This window comes from Gymnoscopelus braueri, assembly GCF_963280865.1.
Source record: "Gymnoscopelus braueri genome assembly, chromosome: 3".
Taxonomy (NCBI): Eukaryota; Metazoa; Chordata; class Actinopteri; order Myctophiformes; family Myctophidae; genus Gymnoscopelus; species Gymnoscopelus braueri.
In genome coordinates, this window is record NC_137612.1 from 22295274 (window position 1) to 22322869 (window position 27596).

General features: G+C 39.1%; 2 protein-coding genes across 4 annotated transcripts in view; both read left to right on the plus strand.

Annotated features, from left to right (window-relative positions):
- Positions 1–3204: 3204 nt before the first annotated feature.
- LOC308082718 (uncharacterized protein) lies at positions 3205–14201 on the plus strand (the record flags this gene model as incomplete). The annotated part of the gene is made up of 13 exons (XM_080424688.1): positions 3205–3219; positions 7254–7386; positions 7501–7599; positions 7950–8066; positions 8790–8927; positions 9325–9501; positions 10621–10703; positions 11142–11306; positions 11467–11579; positions 12816–12924; positions 13026–13124; positions 13513–13684; positions 14068–14201. 13 exons carry the CDS (start codon positions 3205–3207, stop codon positions 14199–14201), a joined length of 1554 nt encoding a protein of 517 aa, XP_080280814.1.
- Positions 14202–17502: 3301 nt separating this feature from the next.
- tead3b (TEA domain family member 3 b) overlaps positions 17503–27596 on the plus strand; it is a 34984-nt gene continuing 24890 nt past the window's right edge. For 2 of the 3 annotated variants that reach the window (XM_080424694.1, XM_080424696.1), the window contains exons 1-2: positions 17503–17657; positions 18105–18255. The gene's annotated coding sequence lies outside the window, so the exon portion shown is untranslated. The remainder of the gene's footprint in view (positions 17658–18104; positions 18256–27596) is intronic. The other variant, XM_080424695.1, reaches the window with a different exon arrangement.

The window sequence follows — 27596 nt, forward strand, 5'->3', positions numbered from 1 at the left end:
GTTACATGTTCTTACTTTAATGCCACCCATCACACACACACACACACACACACACACACACACACACACACACACACACACACACACACACACACACACACACACACACACACACACACACACACACACACACACACACGCATGCACGCACGCATGCAAGCACACACACACACACACACACACACACACACACACTCACTCACTCACTCACTCACTCACTCACTCACTCACTCACTCACTCACTCACTCACTCACACACGCACACGCACGTTTTCGATGAAAACCCCTAGAAAATGCTCCCAGATGGTGTGTTGCTGATTAGGGTAATCCGAATTGTAGGGTCAGGGTGTGTGGATAGGGTGGCAGTAGTAGATGGGGTGACCCGTTGGTTTGGTACAAATCCTCTTAAGAGTCAGATCATGTGACCCCTGTCTGCAGGACATGCATGGAGTGTTGTGGACATTCACAAACTAGATGGCTGGAGAGCTGAGACCGCACTGCCACCTGCAAGACAACAACTACCTGCTTACAGAATAAGGTAGTCAGTGCACACATTACTGAGAGAGGTGCGCTTGTGTGTGTGCGTGTGTGTGTGTGTGTGTGTGTGTTAGCTCTGGTCCATAGCGTTAGGAGAACTCTTAAGGCTATGGAACAGAGCTATATGGACGTGCGTGCGTGTGTGTGTGTGTGTGTGTGTGTGTGTGTGTGTGTGTGTGTGTGTGTGTGTGTACAGCCTGTCTATTGTGAATGTGTCTGTTCAAATATTTGTGTTATTATTACACAGTAAAATCCTAATTTTACTGTGAAGTAATTACCTTAGTAATCATGTTTGCTTTAGTTCAATGTTTTACATTAAATTACCTTTGGTCAAATGCTTATTACCTTTCCTTATTCATCAAGAGCAAGACTTGGATCCGGAGCCCTGCCTACAACATTCATGCCTCTCCAAAAGAACATTCTGAAGGAGGTCTGGACAGAGGACAGGTACGTCCATGATCTACAGAACATATTTCACATTTTGAACCAAGACAAACAGCTACATAACTGCAATGCACCCGATTCAATTGGCTGCTGAGACCTACAGTATATTGGCAGCATGGGGCGGCAGTGGAATGTTCCCTGTTCAATACCCAGCGCCTCCTGACACTGAACCCCTAACTTTTATTTTTATTTATACGTTTATTTGACAGGGACAATACAAAAAAACAATGTATCAAGTTATGAAACATGAAACCGTTGCATTGCATGTGTTTTTTTATTTTTTATTTGCGACCCCAGTCCCTGGTAACTGCCCGGATGAGCAGCTTGGTCCCTTGCATGGTTGCCTAAATGGTTCTGAACCTTTTCAGGCCGTGATCCCCCAAAATAATCATATTTGAACTGGGGACCCCGGCCCCGCCACCCTGATAAGCACTTGGAATGTAGGAGTTGAGGCATTCAATTTAGTTTGACTCGGTTCCACAGATAAATATTTTGAAAATAGCCGATCTACAAGCTCACAATGCCTCGTGTTTTTTTGCCTTCTTATATTATTTGACAATTTGGCCAATGTTTGACCCAGTTAGTTTGTTGATTACTTTTCTCTTTTTTTTAAGGCATAAAAAAGGTCTTAAAGGTCCTTAAATTGTCACTTCACTGTCATTTGTGGACCCCCCCACCCCCCCAAATAATGTGGGGATCCCCCTGGGGGTCCCGACCCACAGGTTGAGAACCCCTAGCGGCTAGCCTATATCGTCTGTGTTTGTGAATGGGTGGAAGTAACGCACATTATAAAGCGCATTGGATAAAAGGAGCTGTAGAAATGCAGACCATTTATTTATCATGTTGTGACCCTCTCTGTCCTCACTTGTCCTGGATAAATTAGACATAATTTACCATAATCTTAAAAACATAACAACAGAAGGAGGGATGCTGTGACAAATATCATACCAGCTGATGATTGTTGAATCTTGAGTGTATGCAAGTTGCAGTCATACAATATTAATGCTTAACCTCGAACTTGAGTTGCTCACCTGCAGTCCTTTCGAGCTGAAGGAGTTTAGGAAAACATTATTTGAGCAGGCCGTGTATCATCATCGTGCCTTACCCTTTCCCTACTTGACTCGGCACACTTTTCTCAATGGCTATTAATAACATACCACACCCAGTTTCCATTGAGGCTAGCCAAGTGGCACTAAACCCAGAAGTGCCAGGGGAACGCTTGAATCTCTGCTGTGCGGCAGACAAGCCTAATTTATACTAAATATGTATGAATTTGCCATTACTGTGGCCCAGTTCCCACACCCTGTGTGTGACCTGTTAACGTAAGCATAACACTTTGGGCCACAGAGGCTAAATGATGCAGCTTTGGGAAGGGGTGGATGAAGGGCCTTTCCAAATTACTACTGGTTGTCACAAATGGTTTATGGCCATTGTCGGCTTCTCCTGCCTACTGTATAATTTCTATGTATATCTTCTATCTGTAGAATTTGAATTCACGGTTGAGGATGAACTCTTCTTTAATTAAACAGGAGATTTCTCAGAGCAACGGAGCAATCCTTTCTGCTTGAATCCAATGCAGAATGAATACCAGTCATACAATTTCATAAAAATTGCCTTTTGCGTATGTAATATATTGTGTTATATTTTATAAAACTGCTAAATATTTCTGCCTTAGGTTTCAAGAAGGTGATGATTCTTCAGGGCAACAGCAGAAGCGGGTATTTATTTATTTATTAAAATAATCAAGAAGGGTTAATTTGTCACTTACTCATACAGGTACAAGCAGGAGAATGTATTTATTTATATTGTTCATTGATTTATATCATCTGCAAAATGCTTTGGACACAATTGAAACTGGATCTCGAATGCAAAGCATTTTCCACTCAGTGTTACTATTAAGTAACCTGAGCTTCTTAGATTGCCATATTCTCTGGGCTTTTTTCCAACTTGGGGATAGTGGCATCTCCTTGTTTCCATCCAAATCAACAAGGCCTCTCTCTGCCTCTTTCCTGAGCTCTTATTGGTTCCTCTTGTTGACGTGTATCTGGAGAGCAGATGGCTTTACACATAAATCCTATTAACAACTTTCTGCTGATGAAGACACACTGAGTACAGGGCTGTCTCACTCTCTCATTACCTCCAGTGAGCGGCCTGCTTAAAAAAAAAATCTAACTTCTGAACAAGAAGCACATAATTTGCTCGAGTTTGCTCGGAGACCGCGCCATGTCTGGAGAGAAGGTAAATGGGTGGGGTTGCACTTTTGTGGTTTTCTCAAGAGACTTTGGAGTGTGGTTGGTTCTCAAGGTTTTTTTTTCTCCAGTATGCAAGAGTGTTGTGATGACATTTTTGATGAACATGTGCAAAAAGGAGGAGATATGTGTCTGTGAGCAAATGTAACTTGCTCATTGTGATTTATAATACTTAAAACGAAATAATCTGTTCAGGAAGATATTGGAGGCCCAATTACTGTAAGTAGAATATGATTTATTACCCCGATGTGAGGTATGTGACACTCTAGTCTACAGTGTGTCTGAATGCCAAGATGGGAAGTAGTACCCCAAAAGGTATAATATTTAGCAAAAGTAGAATCATCACTGCAGGTGGCTGTAGCATTGACAAATCTGGCATTTGCATGCATCTGATGGCAATCCGGATTTTGTCCGGATAGAGCTTATCCGCTCTTGTAAATGCCCACAAGAGAGATTGAAGACAGCATACAATCCAATCACTTAAACACTTATGGTATACTGGAAATGCGAGAATACATCCTTGCCATGAAAGATCAATTTCAATTGTTTACCTGTAACTGCCCAACAGATTTGGCCAAGTTATCTGTAATAAAATTAAAAAATAAATAAAAAAGGAAGTAATTGATTACAGTATATTAGACAATGCAATAGAGTACCTCACAGCGATTTTTTTTTAGGAATTCTTAGATCGCGTTATATAAGAACTGTGTTCCAAAAATAAACAAACCACCCTGGCGATTTTGTCAGGTATGTGACTCTGTTACATTGGATAACGTCTGTGTTTGGATAAATCAGTAATTTTTCACAATCAACTGATGCTTCATATCCATACTGAGTCAAATTGCCGGGGTGGTTTGTTTATTTCTGGAGCACAGTTCTTATATGACCCGATATAAGATTTGCCTATGGGAATTCCAATAGAAGAAATAACGCCGTCGCCCAGGGGGATAGCGCCCTCTAGCAGCAGTGATGTCAGACTTCGGTGCTTTACAGTTAGGAACCAAATGGACCCTTACATGTATGTAAGTCTGAGAGTTAAGGGGGACTGTGGCCTATTATAATGCATACCAATCTTAGGGGTAAAAAGAAATCTTAAGACTTGCAACTGTGGGGAATTGTTATGACTGAGTTGTAGACAGAAATAGGCCGGCCCTGCATATATGGCAGATCTGCATCTAATAGGATTACCTACCATGTCACAATCACAGCCTCCTCCTTCTTCCTGACTTGAAATCATGACAGTGTGTTACTGAGAGAGATTGCTTGTGCATGGATCTCAGGGTGACACTATGGGTGCATTTGGATATACGCATATACGTTCGAATATACGCACCCTCAGTGTAATGTGAAAGCACACATTTCATTTGTATTCTGCTAACACATATTCTAATGATGTTTTGAGTGACTTGCTGAGTGCGAGGGGATCAAGGAAAACGTACAATTTCATTTTATTAAAGTACAACAAAGTTTGTTTATAAAGATTTCATTTCATTTATTTGTTAATTTGTATCAGGCACCATCTACAAATTACATTAATAGAAACAAATATTTAAAAATATGCTTTGTACCAGATGTAGACTGTACTAGCCAATTTCCATTTGTAGTCCCTGGGCTGAGATAGTCTAAAAAAGAGATAATAGTTTATAAATACTTCCTTTTCAGTCCCAAAAAAGGTGTATGTATTTGCTATGTTTTTGAGGAACAAATTGACAAATGAGTCACCTTATCCATGCTCTCTCTGTCTTATGTCTTATGTCCTTCTAATTATTAGAAGCTTGTAAGACAAACCATGCCAAGATGACACATAATACATGTAATGTAATGCAAAGTGTAGGCGATTTTTTTTTTTTTATAAATTAGTTACAGTCTATTATAGTGTGCCATGAACAATAGATCTTTATGGTGCTCTAAATTTCAAGGCAGAATTCACACCATGTGTCACTGTAACCACCTAATGATTTAATTCAGTTGTCTTGATGTTGACTATATTATGCAGATTTGAATGATACAAAATTAACACTGTTAATGTGAACACTGTTAATACCTTTGATCCACACCCCGGATTCTGGTTAACAGTATACAATATGGTGGCAGTGGGGAATACTAGAACGCTCGCCCCAAAACATGCTCTCGGAACGGTCGCCACCAGGTGTTCCTAAACGTAACCTCAGTAAAACTATGCCTAAAACTAACCTTATTCCTAAACATAACCTCAGTGAAACTATGCCTAAACCTAGCCTTATTCCTAAACTTATAGGGTAAGTGATTTGCTTTGGTTAAAATAAGTGTTATTAGCTCTATATTCTGATAGTACTCATTGCTGTGTTTTTATTTTCATTGCACAAAAAAGTGCAACAGGAGTCTCCATGTCTCTCCAACTCCTTATTATTATTATTATCCCTAAATGCATTTTCAGGTCAGGATACCAATTTTATACATTCAGGATACAGAACTCAGACAGGATATAGATTAAAGTGAAATTGGAAGTGATGATACAAAGAAATGAGAAGACAAAATTGGAACTGGAACATGAAGCTGATAAATGGGTACTCTCTCCTGATTGGCTGAAATTGTGTCACCCACCTGAAAATATATTTTCTGTTTATTAAAGAGCTGGAGAGACTCAGAGACCCCTGTTACTGAACAAACACTCAATAGCAATGATTACTATTAGAATATAGTGCTTTAACCCTTTAACAAAAACCTTTTTGTTTTAACAAAAAAACATCACTTGCCCTACCTTTAACCTCAGTAAAACTATGCCTAACCCTAAACGTATTCCTAACCTTAACTTCAGTAAAACAAATACAAGAATACAAGAACCGCTGGGGGCGAGTGGTCCGCGAAGAAAATGGGGGCGACTGTGTTTTGGGGCCGAGGGTTCCAGTTACCGCAGTGGAACAGGAGGCAGAGTTCCAGCCTGGGAAGAAAGAGGGTCAATGGTTCAAACCCAACTCCTCCTGACATTGTGTCGTAAGTGTCCTTGAGCAAGACACTGAACCCCTAACTGCTCCCAGCAAGCTGGTCCATTGCTCTGTTGCCTTAGCCTGGGACCAGACGAATCTGCGAGTGCAAAAATAAATTGCACTCTGCGATTTGGGTCTGGCACCCATAGATATATATAAACACTAGATGACTCACATGCGCTGCTGGCCAATGGAGTACGACGTTGCCACATGCAGTATCATAACTACAGTACATCTTTGGTGTTTACAACACACCAAACCGTTTGAAAATCGGATGAAAATTGAGCACGCTATGGTTATTTCAATAGTACAGCACCATAGACATAATGTTATGAATGAGCGAGCTGACTGTCGCAAGATGGCCGCGGTTGAGCTACGCTTGCGACGCCCCCTTGAGCCATCTAGCCTTTCTTATATATATCTATGCTAGCACCACTCCATAGAGAATCCATTTCCTGCTCCAGAAGACGTGGGTGACCAATCAGGGCCCAGTATTCGAATATGGGAGATTGTAATTGGTAGTTGGTTGTAGGTCTAACCAATTGCGTCAAGGGCCATTGTTTTGATCCCGCCCCTTGGGAAAAAAAACTTCCTCATGGAAGCACCAGACTCATATCCAGATTATCCACGCAGTGATATAGTCTGGCTACGTGAGGCTACTGTTGCCTTTGCCATTAGTGTGTAAATGGGTGAATGCAAAGTATGTTGTAAAATTGCTAAATAAATATAGACCAAATTGTAATGGTAATACACGCAGTAATGATAGAAAATGTTTTTTTTATTATTACTCCTGTCCTATTAAATGCTTTTTTCCTCCTTCATTTCCCTTGCTTACATTTATGTGAATTTGTGATGGTGAGTAATTATAAAAAATATTACTCCCAACATCTCAGTAGCATAGTAAATTAATACTGACAACTTACTATTAAAGCCACATACAGTACACTTGCCTGTCCTTCTCAATCTCTTTTTATTTGTCATCTTTTGTGCCCCATACTTTCCATCTCCCAAAAGTCTCATCCATGGTCTGTTTCTGATTTTCTCAGCAAATTGACAGAAACCCAAAAAGAAGAAGGAGGAGGCCAATGGCACGGCAGAAGCCAAGACCAATGGAACTGAAGCCAAACCCAAGAAAACAAAGAGCAAGAAAAACGAAGACGGGTCAGGGGAGGAAACGTCTGCCATTCAAAGTAAGATCAAATCTCTGATAATGCAATCCTTTGAAGACTTTCTTTAAGAAGTTTATGTCCACAATGCTGTTTATTCACGTCACATTACGGTCCCTCTCTCCAAAATGATAAAAGATGGGAAGAAGGTGAAGAAAAAGAAACCAGACAAGGACAAAGAAGATACAGAGAAAGAGCCAAAGAAGAAAGCCAAAAGTGCACCAAAGAAGAAGAAAGGTAAGCCATCAACACGATGGTAACTGGACTAGGAAATGATGAGCAGCTGTCACTGGGATTCAAATTAGTAGAAGCCCAGTTTGAATGAATGTGTCTGTGGTTCTCAAATGTTTTAATAACAAGTACCCCGCATAACTGTGAGAGTGTACAAATGGAACCAAGTGGACCCATTTGGTTCCATTTGTACACTCTCCAGAGCTACAGACCTGTGAGAGTCCATTTGGAAACCCCTAAAGGAACTCTGAGGCTCCCCGGACCCCACTTGAGAACCACTGGTGTAATGTGACAAGCAAACACTGACAAGGAACCGATGAAGGTTTTTCAGGGTATGATTGTCTGCATTTCTGCAGATTCAGACACTGAAGAAGATGATGAAGAGGACACCAAGAAGAAAACCAAGAAGAAGACTTCAAAGGACAGTTCTCCCTCTGCCACTGCCACCAAGGAGAAGAAATCAAAATCTAAAGGTAGGGCATGCAGTAGAAAGGCCCTGGGGTGGTGTGTGTGTGTGTGTGTGTGTGTGTGTGTGTGTGTGTGTGTGTGTGTGTGTGTGTGTGTGTGTGTGTGTGTGTGTGTGTGTGTGTGTGTGTGTGTGTGTGTGTGTGTGTGTGTGTGTGTGTGTGTGTGTGTGTGTGTGTGTGTGCGTCTGCGTGTGCGTGTGTGTGTGTGTGCGTGCTTGCGAGACCAGACTTATGTTGGTAAGAGGATTAGATGGTTTCATTGTGTAATAGTGAGTGAATGGAAACATTAGCTCAGCAACAGTGATGGTACACAAATTGTTTGCCCGCTGGGTAAACAATAGTTTTTTTATATATCTGGTAAATGAGCAATAATCTAGTCACGCATTGGTTAGGCTTATTTCCAAATTAACCAATAATGAAGAAATTATTAATTACAGCACAGAATCACAGCAACAAGGTAACACATTGTCTTACAGACATGACATTTGTCTGAAACTAATATCAAAAATGTTCATGACAGGGCACCCTGACTAGATCATTACAATGTCCCGTTCGGTTCTAACTGGATAGCAGCGTTGCATGTCTTTCTACCACTGTGCCTTCAGATTCCTGGTCTCTCTACACTCTCCTATCTAATTAAAAAATACAAAATAACAATAAGATGTTTGATGCATGTCACATCATCCTGCACTATGATCCTTAATTCAACTTTTTTTTTTCCACTTTCAGAAGACAAAGATTTAGATGGAAAAGAAAAGAAACCCAAGTCCAAGGAGAAGGAGAAGGAGAAGGAGAAGGAGAAGAAGAAGGAACCAGCTTCTATGTTCCAGATAAATGGAGATAAAGACTCAAAGAGCAAGAAAAAAGGTGAATAAATGTTGAAGTTAATATTAAATTAGAACAAAATACATGACCGTTTGTTTGCCAAATCTTCTCTTGCTCTTGATGTGTAGTCTAGCCAGAGAATGGATGAACTTGAATAATTCTTAGCAATTGTGACAATATTGTAAGACGCTAAAAGGATACACGCAGCTAAATCTGAAGAACTGCTTACCAACACAATGTTGCTGTGAAGTGCTCTTTTACTCAAATAATACTATTATAGACTATAATAGCCTATTATAGTATTTGTTTATATTCAAACTGCCTTTGCTCTGAAATGTCTTTTTATCCTCAGTGAAATAGACGAGGCTTGAGTACATCAAAGCAAATAAGAAACAGATCTTTCAAAATTGTTACAAAATGTTTTAACGTCCCCATCCAGCTGCCAAATCAGACAGCGAGGACAGTGAAGAGGAGACCAAGTCAAGCAAGTCAAAAAAGAAATCCAATTCAAGCCCGGTGTCCATGTTCCAAACGGGAGGAGACAAAGACAAGGGCAAGGACAAGAACAAGGACAAGGACAAAGATAAAGACAAAGACAAGAAGACTAAGAAGAAAGGTCAGTGAAGTTTTAACCATATTGTATTGTATTTTATTTTATTTTATTTTATTTTATTTTATTTTATTTTATTTTATTTTATTTTATTTTATTTTATTTTATTTTATTTTATTTTATTTTATTTTATTTTATTTTATTTTATTTTATTTTATTTTATTTTATTTTATTTTATTTTATTTTATTTTATTTTATTTTATTTTATTTTATTTTATTTTATTTTATTTTATTTTATTTTATTTTATTCATTTTCGAAAACATATATAAAAATGTAATGAAAAAATTAATTGAAAAAACACGTCCCCCTCACGCATTAGGACAATATCAGTCACCAGAAACAAGGACGGGTGTTTTCAATGAATCTAACATGTTTAAAATGGAGTTACAATGGGTTTGTATAGGAAGGGGGCGTGTCCGATAAAATGAATGTCAAATATCGAAATATTGAATCAAGCAACTTAAAAACTGCCTGGGGTGCTCACAAAAGCCATAGTAAATGCTGAAATGACCCCAAACATGTTTAAAAGTGAAATATCCCTTTAAGGTCTTTACACACTGGGAGCGTGACAATTAAACAATCCAAAAATCTGCGAATCTGTATGAACGATACAGGTTGATGCTTTTATTCATGGTGAAACATCGACCTCGGTCTGCATAAAATTGCAGGGCTTTATTACTGCGTAATATTCACATTCTGGGGGCGCCCGCTGGCCTAGCGGGCCAGGCGCCTACCACATATAAGCTCTAATGCCTGACAGCGCGTTGCGGGTTCGAATCCCAATCCTGGCGACCTTTGCTGCGTGTCACTCCCCGTCTCTCTCTCCCTGTTTCCTGTCCATCTCCAATGTACACTCTCATTAAAGGCAGAAAAGCCCCCTAAAAAAATATCTTTAATATTCACATTCTGTGTGGATATATACATGATACAGACACCATTTTCGGGTGAATTATTTGCACGAAAACAACACCCCCGGTGTATAAGGACCTTTAAGTGGTAAATGCTGTGTGTTTCTTTTTAGCCCTGCTAGAAGTGGGGCTTCTTGGGACCACCACAAGTGGGGCTTTTAGTCTTGTTTTGAGTCAAAGACGCATCTGCTATGTACATGTAATTGTCTGTCTCAGGAAAAGCAGAAGACAGTGATGACTCTGACTCAGAAAAAGATGGCAAATCTAAAAAGAAGAAGGGTAAAGGGAAAAAGAAAAAGGTATCTTTCCTTGATAACATCATGTGTTTTTAGCAGTGGTGGAAAAAGTACTCTGATGTGTTACTTACAAGTACAAAGGTATTTTTTCAGTTAATGCTTCATTTTTTATTGTGCGAATAAAGCTTAAAAAATGAAGCATTAACTGAGTCTGAGTCCATCGTCATTGGAGTGTGCGGTTCCTTCCTAAGAGAAGCAGTGGGAAGGTTTCTTTCTTTCTTATATGCATTATCTTGCCAAACCAGCACCTCTACCCTGGATGTGCACGAGAGCTACCTGATTATATATATACATACATACATACATACACACACACTTAAGTACAGTCCTTGAGTAAATGTACTTAGTTACTTTCCACCACTGGATTTTAGCATTATGTAAACACAGTGCCACCTTGAATCAAGACGTCCACATTGATGCCCATGTGTTTTTTGCATCCAGGAAAGAGCTCCATCACCTGAGATTGAGTTTGACAACCTGGAGGAGTTTGTCATGCAACCTGCCCCGCAGGGCGTTACAGTGAAATGCAGAGTGACTCGTGACCAAAGGGGCATGGACAAGAGTCTCTATCCTACATACTACATTCATCTTGATAATGAGAAAAAGGTCAGGTCTTTTTTGTGGACATTGAGAGCAATTACTTTCCCCATCAATGATTGACTCTTTCTAAATTATATTCCATAAGAAGTACACACAAACTTTATTTATCCTATGATACAATATCATTGTTCTATGTTTCTTCTTTTTCACATTTCTGTTTTTACAGACATTCCTGTTGGCTGGAAGAAAGCGAAAGAAAAGTGCCACTTCCAATTACCTCATCTCCATTGATGCCACAGATTTGTCAAGAGGTGGAGAGAATTTCATTGGAAAATTAAGGTAGGCCTGTGCAGTGAACCTCTTTGCTCATCATTCATTCAGTCAATTTGCTTGTTTACTTGTTGTACACAGATGCTGTACGTTATTTAGATAGATGCTAGGCTTGTTGTGTACTTGCTATGCTTGTTACTTTGTAGCACACACTTGTTTGTAGCACTGCAATTACCTGACCAGTTTGCCCTGTTGTTGGTTCTCATGCTCCGTTCACACTAGCAGCAACAACAGCTACAAAACGACCAAGAATAGCCATTCAGAAAATGGCATTTCTGCTGAATTGCTCAAGCCACAATGTGTGAAAAATGAAAATTGGTTGAATATGCATGGGGAACTGGTTAAAGGCAAGAATGGGTCATTCTTCCTTACCGAACGGAGAAGGGGAGTGTAAATGGTGAAACAAAAACATATGATTGCGTGACGCTTCACTGCGTCACCGGAGTCACTGAAAAAAAGTTGAAGCCAGCTCAACTTTGTTTTGTAGCCCGTCACGCCCGTCATGCAGCGAGGTGTCATGTGTCAGTTTGTCGCAAGACTTTCATTATAAAGGACTTGTAACCTGTTGTTTGTCGCTGCTAGTGTGAATGCAGGAGTTATTATAGTTAACTAAAACTACAAGACAAAAACTAAAAGTATTTTGTTATCTGAAAATAGTGGGCTAAAGTAAAAGAATAAATAAATAAATAAATAAATAAAGTAATAATATTTATACAAAATAATATGAACAATGCAAAAGTAACTGCAACTCAATAGAACTGCATGTAAAATCAGCTTAGTTTTAATCCTCCCCCCCTCAATTTGCACTATGGTCGGCACTGGTCACTATACCTGGTGGAACAGATATATGGGACCTTAAATAATAACACATTTCTAAATGTAATTAAATAATAACAGTTTTGTAAATCAAATCTGATGTCATGCATTCTTTCATCCTACCTTTTTAGCATCTATACACCAAGCCTTTCCTAAACAGTAAAACAAAGACTAAAACTAAATAAAAACTAAACTAAGACTAGTCAGTTCCTAAAACTAATATGCCCTTGTAAGACTAACTAAAAAAAACGAAAATGAAGATTTCATGAAGATTTCAAAACTATAATAACTCTGTGCAGCATAAGATTCATGATACTTACTTTGAGTCTGACCTTGTACTTTGTAAGTCACTCTAGATAAGAGTGTCTGCTAAATGCCAAAATTGTACATTGTATCATTAATCCATTCATTTCTTTTTTTCAAATCAAGGTCAAATTATATGGGAACTAAATTCACAGTGTTTGACAATGCTCTGAATCCAGATAGAGCTCTCCCAGACCTGTCCAATGCTCGCCAGGAGTTAGCTGGCATTATTTATGTAAGTAATTAAGACACCACCAATAGAACTGCTATTATATTTTAATGTTAAATAGGATTCCCCCAAATTTGTTTTTAAAATAAATCTTGATTTCACAACAGGACACCAACATACTGGGAATTAAAGGGCCCAGAAGGATGACGATGATCATTCCAGGAATGAATAAGGACAGTGAACGGGTTCCTCTACGCCCGAGAAGCGTAAGCATATTGCATCTGATCCAGAAACCTAAGCATTCTGCATCTAATCCAGAAACATAAGCATACAGTACATGTACTGGTGCCTCAGATCAAGCACACAGAATCTCCTGGTACTATATTGTGTGCTATTGAACCTGAATCTGATTCAACATTAAAAAAAAAGAAGAAGAAAAAACCTGAATCATCACTATCCTATCCACAATGCATTGTGAAAAAAGCAACCGCTTACGGAAGTATACTTCTTTTTTTATGTTGTGGATCCCAGGAAGAGTAACTGTTGCCACAGCAACAGCTAATGGGGATCTGAATAAACAATAAACATCACATTATGTTTTTTTAAAAGTTTCAAGTCAACCAGGTTGTTAACGTGGCTCATTCCTTTCTCCAGGACATTGATGGTTTGTTGTACAGGCACGGGGCCAGAAAGATGGAAAATCTAATCGAACTTCGTAACAAGACCCCTGTGTGGAATGAGGATTCAGCGTCTCATGTGCTGAATTTCAATGGCAGAGTCACTCAAGCCTCCATCAAGAATTTCCAGATAGTCCATAGTAAAGACTGTGAGTACATTAAATATCAAAAACCAATGGGTTTTAATCTGGCATGACCTGCTACTCTTGGTGATTAAACATAGTATTTTATCAAATCATAAAGAGGTTATGAATGATCATTTATGCACACTATGTATCTATCTATCTATCATTCATTTGTCTGTTTCTGTGTTTTGTCTGTTATGTATGCATGAATATAATCTACTGCTCAAAATAATTAAGGGAACACTTTGATCCCATAATTCTTTTGGGCAGTTTTTGTTAGCAGTATGTACACAGTTCATGAAAACTCAAAAATAATTAAGGGATCAAAGTTTTCCCTACATTTCTTTGAGCAGTATATATAAGTCTGTTGACATTGACTGCAATTATCACATCTTTTCTCCCTACAGTGGACTATATTGTGATGCAGTTTGGACGAATAGCTGATGATATTTTCACGCTGGATTACAGCTATCCAATGTGTGCTGTACAGGCCTTTGCTGTTGCACTCTCAAGTTTTGATGGCAAATTAGCCTGCGAATAGCAGAAAATTGTAAGCCTCCAGGGGCTACTCAATCTGCCACCACTGATGTCTGGTGTACATGATATAGTATGCTCACGCCCAAAACAGACCGTCGAGTCTTCAACTCAATACTTCATACCATGGGAGGTAGTGTTGAATGATGGTTCATCTTTTGAGACAGACTGTTACTTTATTTTTTTTGGCTTCACAAATTACATGTCAGCTTGTCAAGTCGTCTCATTTGGCATGTTGGGCAGAAGAGGACCCTGTTTTTTGCCTTGGTAAAGGGACAGCAATGTCTTGATTTCAAGTCAATTTAAGTGTTTTGAGTGAAACACTGACTGAAAGACTTTCACCACTCCAAAAGACTCCAGCAACTGGAGAATTGAGGACTTTTATGAGTGGATGATGCTAGCCTACACCTCAATAATGAAATGTTATTCTACATGTTGTCTTTATATTGTATTGCGCTTTGTTTAAAATGTGGAATTGGTGGTTATCACTGTTTCATTGTTTTGTTTTGATGTTGTAAAATGTTGATGAAATGTCACTTTCAGAATCACAAGTAGTTTCTTTGAATAAATATTCAAATATCAAGTTATGAATGTAATGTTTCTTTTTTTATTTGTTTGTCTTTCAATGAAGAGTTAACCACTTCATGCAAAGCGTACACCCACATTTTCAAATTAGTGATTGCACAACATTTGAATAAATGCTTTTGTTAAAAAAAAGCAAATAGCTTTGGATCACAAAAGGATAACACTTTTTTTTAATAGCTTAAAGGTCTACTCTATATCATGGACTACTGGATCCTCCATGTTATAGAGTAGACCTCTAAGCTATTCTAAAATGGGTGGATTTAACATTTTGGAAATAAAGTTTTGATTTAGGTCTTGCAATATGATTTTGATATTGTGAAGTTATTGTATACATTTTAATTTAGTTAAAGGTAGGGTAAGTGATTTTCTTTGGTTAAAATAAGTGCTAAATAGCTCATTGCTGTAGAGTGTTTGTATATATATATATGTTACTGAACAAATGTATATATATATATATATATATATATATATATATATATATATATATATATATATATATATATATATATATATATATATATATATATATATATATATATATATATATAATTTATGTGTATGTGTGGGGAGGTGGGGGTGGGGGTGGGGGTGGTCCTTGAGGATTGTTCAGAATATGCTATGGTCCAGAGCTCCAAAAAGGTTGAAAACCAATAGAAATATGTTTCTAATAGTAAGCTGTGATTTGGGACAGTGTCAGCATCAGACAGTTGGCGGAAAATATACACAAGCTTTGTTTCTGTGGTAAGATGGATGCCCACACTGTTTTTCAGTTGGCTGCCTGAAGTATTGAGAAATACTTGCTCTCAGAATGAAAAACCTGTTGGGCCAAGGAACTCAAGAGCAAGCGAGAGGTGTGTATTCTGCCTGAACCTGCTCAGGCAGTTGTCCAAACTCGCAGATTCAATGAAGCCTAAAGCACTCAAGGTTTCTGGACAGATGTTCAAACTGAGTTATTCCTTCATTGTGGCAAGCATTTAAGAATTATCCAATGCAATCCAATCCACTTTATTTACATAGCACATTTTACAAACAAAGTGCTGCACAAGAGAAAATGCATAAAACAATCAAGAAAAGTAATACATAATAAATCAAATAAATGAAAAACATGAAAAAACATGAAGAAAGTAAAACATCAACTACCAGCAAGGAGACTTGAAGACCGCAGTTCAAGCTGGATTAAAAGCCAAAGCATAAAAATGAGACTTAAGGCGGGATGTAAAAGTTTCAACAGTAGGGGCCAATTTGATATGAGAAGGTATAGGTTCAATAGTATTATTAATATGAGCTTCCAGATAGATATTATGAGCTTCTAATGGTGCTGTTGCTTTGGTAATGATACAGTAACTGCTTTATTAAAGGTACAGTAATGTTTGTAGTAAGCACATGCCATGTAGCCTGTCTGCATTCTGGTTTACTCTCTGTGCTGATTTTAAAAGGAAACAGTGGAGTATGAGCTATCTTGTTGAGCAATATGATACTACAAAGTTGCAACTATATTACTGGCCAACAGAAGGAGCTATTGCTGGAAGAAATATAGGCCTACTGTATGTATGTCTCAGTATAATGAGGGTATAATTTTAACAGCTGAAAGCTTCCCTTTTAAATTGATTATTTAAAGGATTGGTAAACAGTAAAATCATCAGTGTTAATTTATCCATTTGTAACTCTGACAGTGTACAGATGCAATTGGACCCTAGGGGTCCATCTATTTAGTTATTCAGAGTTAAATTGACACTGACACTTTTACAGTGTAAGATCTACTAGTCACTTATTTCCAAATGAACAAAACATTATTCTGGGGTGCAGCCATGGAGACAATTTTTTATAAGTGCCATAAATGCATGGGGAATAGCCTATGTAGGCTACATTGTTGTCTTTTATCCTAATTTCTACCCGCTGATAAGCAGTGGTGTAAAGTAACTAAGAACATTTACTCAAGTACTGTACTTGAGTACAATTTATAATTTTGAGTTACTGTAGTATTTCCAATTTTCAGTAGGCCTACTTTTACTTCTAGGCTACTCCACTACATCTCAGAGGCAAATATTGTACTTTTACTCCACAACAATTATTTGAAAACTTTACTAGTTACTTTGTAGATTTTGATTATTATTCTAGATAATGAGTACTTTCTACTTTTGGTACTTAAAGTACATTTTGATACCAATACTTTTGTGCTTTTACTCACGTACATTTTGAAAACAAGACGACTAGGCTACTTGTAACAGAAGTATTGACACTTTTACTTAAGTAAAACATTTGAGTACCTTTTCCACCACTGCTCATTTCTAAACTACCCGCTGGCAAGCCCTATTCTAGTATTGATGTGATTACTCTTTTGATCAACTTTCCAATCCAGTGTGTGTGGTGTGTGTAATGTGTAATTGAATCAGTACAAGTGTTGAGGGGTGGAGAGCAGTGTTGCCAGATTGTGCGAGCGAATTAAGCAACCAGGTCTATGAAAACAAGCCCAAAAGAAGGCACATGACTCTAACCCTATACGTTCACGCTGGCTATTTGAATATGCAAATATAACGCAACCCGTAACTACCAGCAACTTTACAGAAAAACAAGCCCAAAGTCGCTTGTAATAAGCGGACATGGCAACACTGTTGGAGAGCCCAGTGAAGTCACTGCCCCCAAGCCTGTTGATTGACGCTCACCCAGTGGCTCCTCCTTAGAGAACTTTTTTTTTCTCCCTTGGTTTTCCAGTGCAGCGCGTTGATTTCATACCAAAGTCATACTTAACATTCCACTTCTACTGTCAAACAAACCGGGAGAAATAGTACAACAAAACAATAAGGCGCCAAAAAAAAATAACAAGTACTGTAAAATTGACAAGTTCTCACAAAAGGAAAGGTGACTGACAAACTTAAAGGTAAGTTTGTCCATGAATTTTGCTTTTCTTTGTTTAAGAAGCTGATAGTTTTCATTCCGCTCTAGACTCTCCTCGGTGAAGTTTTCAGATCTTTGTCATTTTTCGCATTTTTCCGCGGAACTCCCTGCGTTGGGAGGAGAAGAAAGATCATCTATTGTGTTTGGACTTTCTCAGTGAGCAGGGATATAACATCTGACAACTTCATCATTGTTTAGTATTAGTAATGCTAAGTAATTAGACGAGTAGGCTAGTAATAACATAATAATAATCTTGCCCGTTTCTTTTGACAATAGGCTACATTATTAGGACCGACCTGGGTCTGGGGATCTTAGTATGATTTGATTTGCAATTGGAATTGACTTTAAAAAAAAAAGAAGCATTTTTCTGATCAAATTATAGGCTACTAAGATCCCCAGATCCAACATGTTTCTTTTCTCTTTCACACAGTTGATATTTGGACCCCATTCCTCTAAACTTATTCCCAGGAGGAATCGATTATTTACAACCTCGGGTGGATAAAGGAGAGAGAGACAAAACCATTTGGAGAAATAAACATCGACATATTCCAAGCGCTGAATTAGGCAACTACATCCCATCGGTAAGTGATAAGTTCAGTTTGTTTGGCAGATCGACATGAGCAGTGGTGGAAAGTAACTTACATTTACTCAAGTTCTGTACTTAAGTACAATTTTGAGGTACTTTTATTTACTTGAGTATTTCCAATTGTCAATACTTTTACTTCTACTCCACTACACAACTCAGAGGCAAATATTGTAGCCTACTTTTACTCCATTACAATTATTTGAAAACTTTTGTTACAGGTTACTTTGTAGATTTGAATTATTATATTCTATACAAAACATACATTAACCACTTAAGCCCTATTTAAACTTTGTCTGGTTGAAAATAGCCGATCTACAAGCTCACAATACATCGCCAGGCGTTGTGAGCTTGTAGATCTGCTATTTTCAAAAGATTTTAATACATTTTATACATATGATACCTTCTGAAACGGGACATTCTGCATAATGAGTACTGTTGCTACTTTAAGTATATTTTGATGCTTTCCTTTACTTTTACTTAAGTACATTTTTATTACCGGGCTTTTATTTGCACAGAGCATTTCTACATTGCATTAGTGATAATTTTACTTCAGTAAACAAATGCAGTACCTTTTCCACCACTGGACATGAGTTACTTAATGTTAACACTGTTTTTTTTTATTGTGTATACTATACTTATCCTATTGAGGAAGGTCATATAGCCTAGTACTCTGTTTCAAAAATATGTTTAACTGCATGCTCTTTCTGTGTCTGTTGGCAAATGCTTTAAATGTTTTATCTAGATCCTGAATAGTTGTCTCACCTCATTTTTCAAGATGACATAAAACTGTCAAAATATGTCAACAACATTATGGCTTATAATGCCAATAGTGAGAATAAATAAAATAAATAAATAAATAAATATACAAATAACCTCTGCATAGGGATACTAGCCTATTTATAAAATACTTAGGCCTAATTTTTTTCATAAATCAAGTGTTAGGCCAATTTCTCCTCCCACTCCAAAACACAATACAGCATTAACACCTAGAAATGGCAGTCATAATTGTTTCTTCACCATTGTTTCTACACACTGTGAGTGACTGCAACTTCCAGCCAAAATGGGCAAATTGTTGTCAAACGGAATTAATTGGGAGGAAAAAAGAAAATGGCCTTGTTGCTTTTTTTTCCAATGTATTAACATGTTATGACATTTGAATGCATTACTGTCACTTATTTTAAAATGCAGTTCTTTCTTTCTTTCAAAATGTTCTCTGCCAGAGAGATGATGATATATAGCCCAGTGTAATCTAAGTCTTGCTAAGTACATAATTCATAGGTGAGGATTTGAGATGTATGGATATATACACTCAGCTAATTGTATAATGATATGAATAACACCATGGCAGCACCTGTTCATAGTTTGCTTTGCTGGCTAAGCTTGAGTAAACATTTTGTTCTTAGCCAAATGCCTCAGCTGATTAGAAAATTAAAATGATGGTGTGATGTTTGCAGTTCCCCTCCTCATCGTAATCTACAGTCATAGGAGCTGGAATTGCACAATTAAATCACTGCGACTGTGATTCAGGTTTGGTTAAACAATAGAATGCTGTCTTTCAGGTTAGACAAAGTGGGTAGAGTAGCCTCTTCACAAATCAGTTTGGTTACCGGCGGGGAGGCAGTCTGTTTGCATGCTTCATTATCCACCGTGGTATAAAAAAAAATATATATTTTTACATCCAAATAAGACTTTCAGGAAGACAAAAATTGTCTTCCTTTCATCGCATAACATTTCTTTGGTCAAACTATGGAGCATTCAAATCAATTCTTACTTCTTTGTCTGGTGAACGCAGCTGTAAATCAGGATGTGACAGACAGGCTTGTGGCTAGTTCTTTGAAGCCAGACATTCTATGTTGGCGCTGCACTCTGACTTTCAAAAACAAACACCAAACAAAGCTTCGTGCAAACATTAGGCTATTTCAGCATTATTCCTCCTAGTTGTTATATATTTTTTTCCTACCCAATTTGTAATGTATTTGTTTCGAGAATTTGCATTCTAACATAAACAGTTAACTTACTGTTCAAACGGGGAGGAAAACTCACCCAGTCCTGGGAAAAACTACTAGTCAACTAACATTGTGGAAATAGTGTGCTGTAATTAGACAACCAAAAAAAGTTAGACCAAACAATGCATCCTTGCTAAATGAAAGACGCTAAGTTGCCTAATAATAGATTTTGATGCTGAGGGGTAAATCTGGAAAGGATTAGCATTTTGCTGGTTTGACAGATTCTCTTCATTGTGTTTTTGCAGCATGAATACATCAGGCCTCCCAATACACAGTCAGGTCTGTTTTATGGACGACTTCATAACTTCTCAGTCTGTGTGGGTTTACCACATTCCCCATTTACATCTGTGAGATTTACATGTGAAAGCTGTACAGCTCCACTAATGTCATAGGGGTCAAACAGATTATTGGAGGAATATCCTCTTAAAGTGACCATTTTCTCTCCTTTGCTCCCAGCTGTATAACCTCAGGCTCAGGCAGGCCATTAACCAGAATAAAGACTTGATTTACCACATGGACCCTAGCGTCCCCATTCTGGGCATGTCATCATAGACGAACATTCTTTAAAATAGGAGAACATTTGGCAAAAATAGCAGATATGCTATTTTCGATCAATGAAGTATAGTTTAAGTTAAGTACCCTACTCATAAGTAGGCTAATATTTTTCAAACATGCACAATTGAAAATTCTGCTCACTTTTAGAATAAATACGGAGGAATTTCCTTATATAGTGTCAGACGTGTAATTTTATGTTCCCTCTGTTATGTATGATGGTGAGTGCATCGAAGGAAGTTGAGCCAATGAGAATGCTTACTCTCTATGCGGGTCTGTTGACCGTTTGTCAGCAGCTTCGCCAGTTTGTGTTAAACCCACAGAAGAATGGCTAATGAGCTCTGCCCATTTGTGCAGACGTTGGTAGCCTTTTAGCACCATCCCCAGAGGTGGTCATCCAAATAGTGGCCACTTTCCCTTCTGTAAACAGAGACGTGAACAAATATCACTCTATGGGTGAAGACCCAGAGAGGGTAAAGGGGTTGCAAATTAAAAAAAGCATTGAAGGCCATATAGAGTAGGCCTATATTGTAATTTGACCATAATCCTAAATCTGATCCTACAAAGTGGCAAGATTTTATTTTCATTTGTTTTGTTTAAATACATTTACATTTAGTTAGCTACTAGATAAACCAAGAGAAAAATATATACTGTATATTCCAAGACGTGGATGTCATATTTGTCAACATTCAAAATGGATGTTTTTTTTCTTTTATGCGTAAAAGCATTATTTAATAAAACAAAATCAGTCAAGGACTTAAGTTATCTACTAGCAATTAAAAAGTACCATCATTTGTTTCAATGTTGTGCTTTCTAGTAGGCCTATTGTATAAAACTTGCCACCACATTTGAATTTGATGGCAAATGTCTAATTTTTTAAACGAAAATGTGTCTTAAACCACGTAGCAATTATGGCTCCACTCTTAAAAACCCCCACTCTTCGATGCAGTTTATCAACATTGTATTCTAGTTAATGCACTGCACATGTTTACATATCCTCCAACCATGAGGCTTTAACAGATAAGATTTCTGGCCTCCTGTTCTGACCACTCAGGGGAGGAGCTGGGGAGTAGCCTAGAACACTGTAGCCTTTGTGTCAGATGTCCCCAAGTTGCTGAACGTTTCAGTTGCACTTTCTCTGGCAACTGACTGTTAAGAGTGATGATCCACGCAAATGACCACTGTATAGGCGACAAAATGCTGTGAGGATATGTGCCGGTTTCTCTGGCTACTGGGGTGTCTGTCCACAAGAGATAGTGGGCTCCAAGATGGGCCTGTCTGGTCATTCGGAGGCTGGTGTGTGTGGCCTGTGTGCTGGACTGAAGCTCCAGTGACCCAAGACCACTCATGTGAAACCTCTTTAATCCCTTTAGCACAGAGGGTTTTGGGGTTGGAGGATGACCTCCTTCTACATCACAGAGTAATTCATTTTGTCTGTCTGTAACGTAATACATCACAGGTGTTATGTTCATGATGAGATTGATAATGCTATCATGTGTGCTATTTATAATGGAGAGTGAACCTAGTGCTAAATTCACTCCCGGTTCAAGCTCTAAATGTCTGATCTTATTATTAGTATTCTCTCTGTGAAAGTCCCCCTTTATAAGGCCCCCGATTATAACATGAGTGGTAATAATAATGATATGAGCATAGCACTTTGAACGCCTTGTTCCATGAATTTATATGGTTTAGATGAGTTATTACTAGTGTGTTCTACTGCAAAGTTATGCATGTCTTAAAGGTTTCACAGATTATGGCTTCAAACCACTCGCCTCACCACAAAATGACCGATTCAGGCAGGGATGGCTTCTCCGCTACGTTTCTCTGGAAAATTTCCGATTAAAATGCTGAATCAGGCCGTAAACGAATCACTCTGGCGCACTCTGTTCCCCCCACTCACTTTGTGTCAGTCTTTCCCTCCTCGGCCGGATTAAGGCTTTCATTCTCTGAGTGTGACAATTCAAGGTAGTCTACAGTCTGTGCCACGCGGCCATAAAGTAGAACAAGGACTTAATGAATCCAAACCTGTGTTAGTTAGATGTGCGATACTTGTTTAAGAGTGCGTTTGCCAAGTTTCTCGGTGACTCACTCCCTTTTTGGGAAACCAAGAACCTCTTCTTGCCTCAGAGCATTATAAGTCCATTCTTAAGTATCGCACTGTATGGTTTGGTTTGTTTACAGAGAGAGACATGATTCAGTTATGATGATTCTTCCAAATGTTTACGTTTGAAGAGGGTTTATGAAAAGGATTTCAGATTTTCTTCCAAGCGCAAAGTGCTCTTACACAGTGAAATGCGGTTGCTCATTCTCACACACTGAGGCGTTCACTGAACGCCAGTGTTTTTCTTGGGCATCCAAGTGGTATCAAACTGCAAATGTTTTACTTGACAGTGTGTGTGTGTGTGTGTGTGTGTGTGTGTGTGTGTGTGTACGTACATGTATGGCTGTGTGCGTGTAGGGGTGTTTGTATTCAATCGTGCTGAAGTGCAATCGCTGTGTGTGTGTGTGTGTGGGGGGGCGCGCGCACGTGTGTGTGTGTGTGTGTGTGTGTGTGTGTGTGTGTGTGTGTGTGTTTAAGTGTAAGCGAACCTCTCTTTCTGCCTGTTGCCGTGTGAGCTGTTGGCCATCCAGCCCTCCTCTCACTCTCAGCTCTGATTGTTTCCTGAGCGCCGTGCCAGATAGGAAGTAGGAGGAAGTTATTGGAGGAGCTGGAGGGAATTTATTAGGGCCGAACACAGACAGAGAAGAGGGGGGGGGAGGGGTTTGGGGGGTGTACGTCTCTAAAGCCTAATTTATGCTTCATCGCATAACAGTGTCTCACGCCAAAAATAACCAAATGTGTCATGTTTGTTGTTGGCTTGAAAAAACATACTTTCGGCGAGCAACGCCATTGTCCTGCGATAGATATGACTCAGACTCAGAGATGCCCCTGACTTTCGTTCATAAATCTGGGGCAGGCGGCATTGTCAGAGGCTTGTGTGTTTGTGTGCCTGTGCGTGTGTGCGATTATACCTACACTGTTGAGGGCCAAGGCACTGTTTCCAGAGAGCAGCCTTCCCTGGCCTGTGCCTAAAATGTTTTCTTTATCTGTAATCTGACCTTAGAGAGCAGCTGCTCTTTCTAGCGCCAAGTCCTGTTGTTTCGCCTGTCAAGTGTGTGTTTGTGTGGCTGTTAATGTGTGGGGGTCTCGGTGAGACACCGATTCTTTGTGCCCTACATCTATGCACACTCTTCAACGACAGGAACAGGGTTTGTGATTTTAAACGTTCTTTGGGTATGTTTAGTTTTTAGGGCATATTTTGTTGTTGGTTGCTTCAGCGCAGGGTGTATATCAAAGGAGGGCAGATGTAGGTGTACACGACTACTAGGCAGTGGGCTTTTCAGTTGGCCATTCACGTCTGTGCTCGGCGTGTCACGCCACCAAGTGTTTCTCAGCTCTGCCACACGGCGAGTTAACGAAACGTGCATTTTGGAACACACAAATAATCTGCTGTTTTGGTGAGAGAACAAATGGCGTTGCAGCCACGTGTTCTGCCAATGTGCTGTAAAGTAGGTGACATAATGTAGACTCATCATTGCGTTTAAGAGGTTGACTCTTGGGAGAAATCTGTTAACAATCTGCTCCAGGAGAAGAATGAGTAAATTTGAGTCATGGAATCATGCTGTTGGATAGGAGAGGATGATTGACCAGACTATGTTATGTGGCTCATTTTTGTTCATCACTTTGTCCAGTGGGTCGAGTGTATTACAGCTGTGGCCCCCTAGATTTATGTCATTTCACTTTTCTAACCAATTCCACAATACAATAAACTACCAAACATAACTGGACATCTCTATCTGTATCTAATTGGCTCAGTGACTGTTGCCATTTGGATACTTTGCACAATGCATAAAAGGAGCAGTGACATGAAATCTGTTGACTTCTCTGTGCACCGTGGCGTTATGTTGACCGCTGTGCATTTAAGGAGGCAATGAATCTACAACCCCTTTTGACATACCCCCGATTAAATAAAGATTTTGTCTCGCGAATGTACTTTTCTTTATTCCAATTTCCAACAGTGCAATTTCACTGGGAGTTGCTTTAGGGCAGTGTTTCTTTTTTTCCCCCTTTCATTTCGTACATTTATACACTACAGTGTGTATATATATAAATAAAGATTTTCTAAAAATAAAAAAATAATAAATACAACAATCTAACATTTTTGTAAATAATTTCATCAATATATATTTAAAAAAATCAACACAACGTTTAAGAAATATTGAAAATTGCTACAGTCCTGGGGAGACATCACATGTCTCTTTTGGGTCTCGAGCTAAAAGGTTTGGGAACCACTCCTTTAGGGTTTCTGGGGGCACAGGGGTAAAGTTCCTGCCCACCCCAGTGGAGACTGGGGTTTGATTCCACCATTGGTGCCTCTGGCTTGGCCGTGTGCACGACTGTAGTTCCCTTTTCAACACACAACACCTTCGTATGTGTTTTCGGTTCAAATCTGCTGCTAGCTGGGCCAATCAAATCAAACTATGAGATAAACTGACCGGGAACGGGAAACAGGAGTACAACACCTTCTGGAAATGTGAACTACAGTCACGCACAGACGCCTATTGTGTTCCAGGGTGGGAAGCCGGCAGGGAAACGTGTTCTCCGTCGCATTAGCATTAGCGACTCCTACTGGTTGGTCGGGTGCCTGTTCAGCAGGAAGTGTAACTGGGAGGGATAGCGTGTTCCTCTGCATGCCCTCCAGGTGAAAATCCTCACTGTCTGGTGAAAAGAAGCCGCTCGCGTCCAGTGGTGGAAAGTAACTAAGTACATTTACTTAAGTACTGTACTTAAGTACAATTTTGAGGTATTTGTACTTTACTTGAGTATTTCCAATTTCCAATACTTTTACTTCTACTCCACTACATCTCAGAGGCAAATATTGTACTTTTACTCCACTACAATTATTTGAAACTTTTACTTTGCAGATATAACTTATGATATTATGAAACATACATTAACCACTTTAGCCCTATTTTATACAGAGGCTATTTGAAAATAGCCGATCTACAAGCTCACAACGCGTCGCATCGCGACGCGTTGTGAGCTTGTAGATCTGCTATTTTCAAACATTTAGTACTTTTACTTTTGGTACTTTAAGTACATTTTGATGCCAATACTTTTGTACTTATACTCAAGTACATTTTGAATTCTGGATCTTTACTTGTAACAAAGTATTTCTATATTGCAGTATTGGTACTTTTACTTAAGTAAATAATTTTAGTACTTTTTCCACCACTGCTCGCGTCTCCATGTGTATCGAAGGGAAACCTGGATGTCTACACCCTCCCCAGACCAACAGCAGGGGTTGGCAGTGACAGGGACTACAAACATGGGGGAACTGGTAATGACTGAATTAGGGATAAAAAAAACTACGTAACAGTTAAAAAATGTAATAAAGTAAAATTAAATTGCAGTTGCTTTGACAAATGACAGTAATGGAGGGTGCAGGGAAAGGTCAACAAATAGTTTTATGGCTTGAATGAGTGACGTGTTAGTTTCTTGTCCACCTTGACACATGCTGTCCTCAGCTGTTCTACTGCTGGGGCCCAATGGGCTTGCGTGGCTCATTCAGCTGATGGGATGTTTAGTCTCTGCAAAGGCAGGATTTCTTTCTTTCATTCCACTCTGTTTGTTCCTCAGAGTTAGAGGGGATGAGTGTAATGGAGTTTTCCCAGTTCCCACCCAGTAGAACTTTCCTGTCATGGCATGAAAGTCGTAGACATCTGGGAGAAAAGTTTGAATCTAGACCCGCGTGAACATATTTGAATTTCAGTCTGTAATAGAAAATCAACATTGCTGATCTGAAAGCATCAACATTGCTGATCTCATCTTCTATATATTATTAGAATAATGAACAAATGAAAGTTTTATTCGCAGTGTGTGCTTGCCCAGTGATTAAGTCAGTATTGCTGCATGATACTGTAAATTCTCACCGCTGAAGATGACATATCTTCTGCTCTCAGTTTGTTATCCTCAAAACGCACACATGCAAGCTCTGTTTGTGTTACTCAGTCTCCATAGGGTTTTACAAGGGATTTCCTCCTTTTGGTGGCACACATTAAACCAAACGTAGGTGATGGAATCCCTTCCCTTATTTAGGCTACAGCGACAGCTTTCCAACGACTGGGCAGCAGACAGCAGAGTGACTCAGTAGAATTACTGGAATTCAATGGGACGTTTCGCTGTAAGCTATCCTGTCTAGAAAGAAAAAGCCTTGAGAGAGAGCGATGCCAGAAAAACTCTGTGGCTTTTGTAGATGGAGCTGGAGTGAGAGATAAGCCATCCGCTGAAAACAGAATGCAATGTGATCGCCGCATAAATGCCTGAGAAAACTGCAAGGAAGAGGATTCCGGTGCATGAATGGTGGCGTTTTGAATGAATGCGCGAGGTGCATAGCTCCGCAGCGTTATTTACATTCCTGCTGCACATTGGAATTCTGTAGCATGTTGGTCTCACCGAGTTTCATGGCCTGACTTCCAGAGAGTGGGAGGGGAGGTGTGTCTCGCCTGGTTTTGTGTTAAATGTGAGTGTAGCATGTCATTCAATTAAAAGCATTAAGCAAGTATACCATCCCATCTGGAAACTGCCTAAAGGCACCATTCATGTGAGGGTTCTGGTGATTTTATCCATCTTAATGTGTGTGCGTGCGTGTGTGTGTGTGTGTGTGTGTCTGTCTGTGTGTGTGTGTGTGTGTGTGTGTGTGTGTCTGTGTCTGTGTGTGTGTGTGTGTGTGTGTGT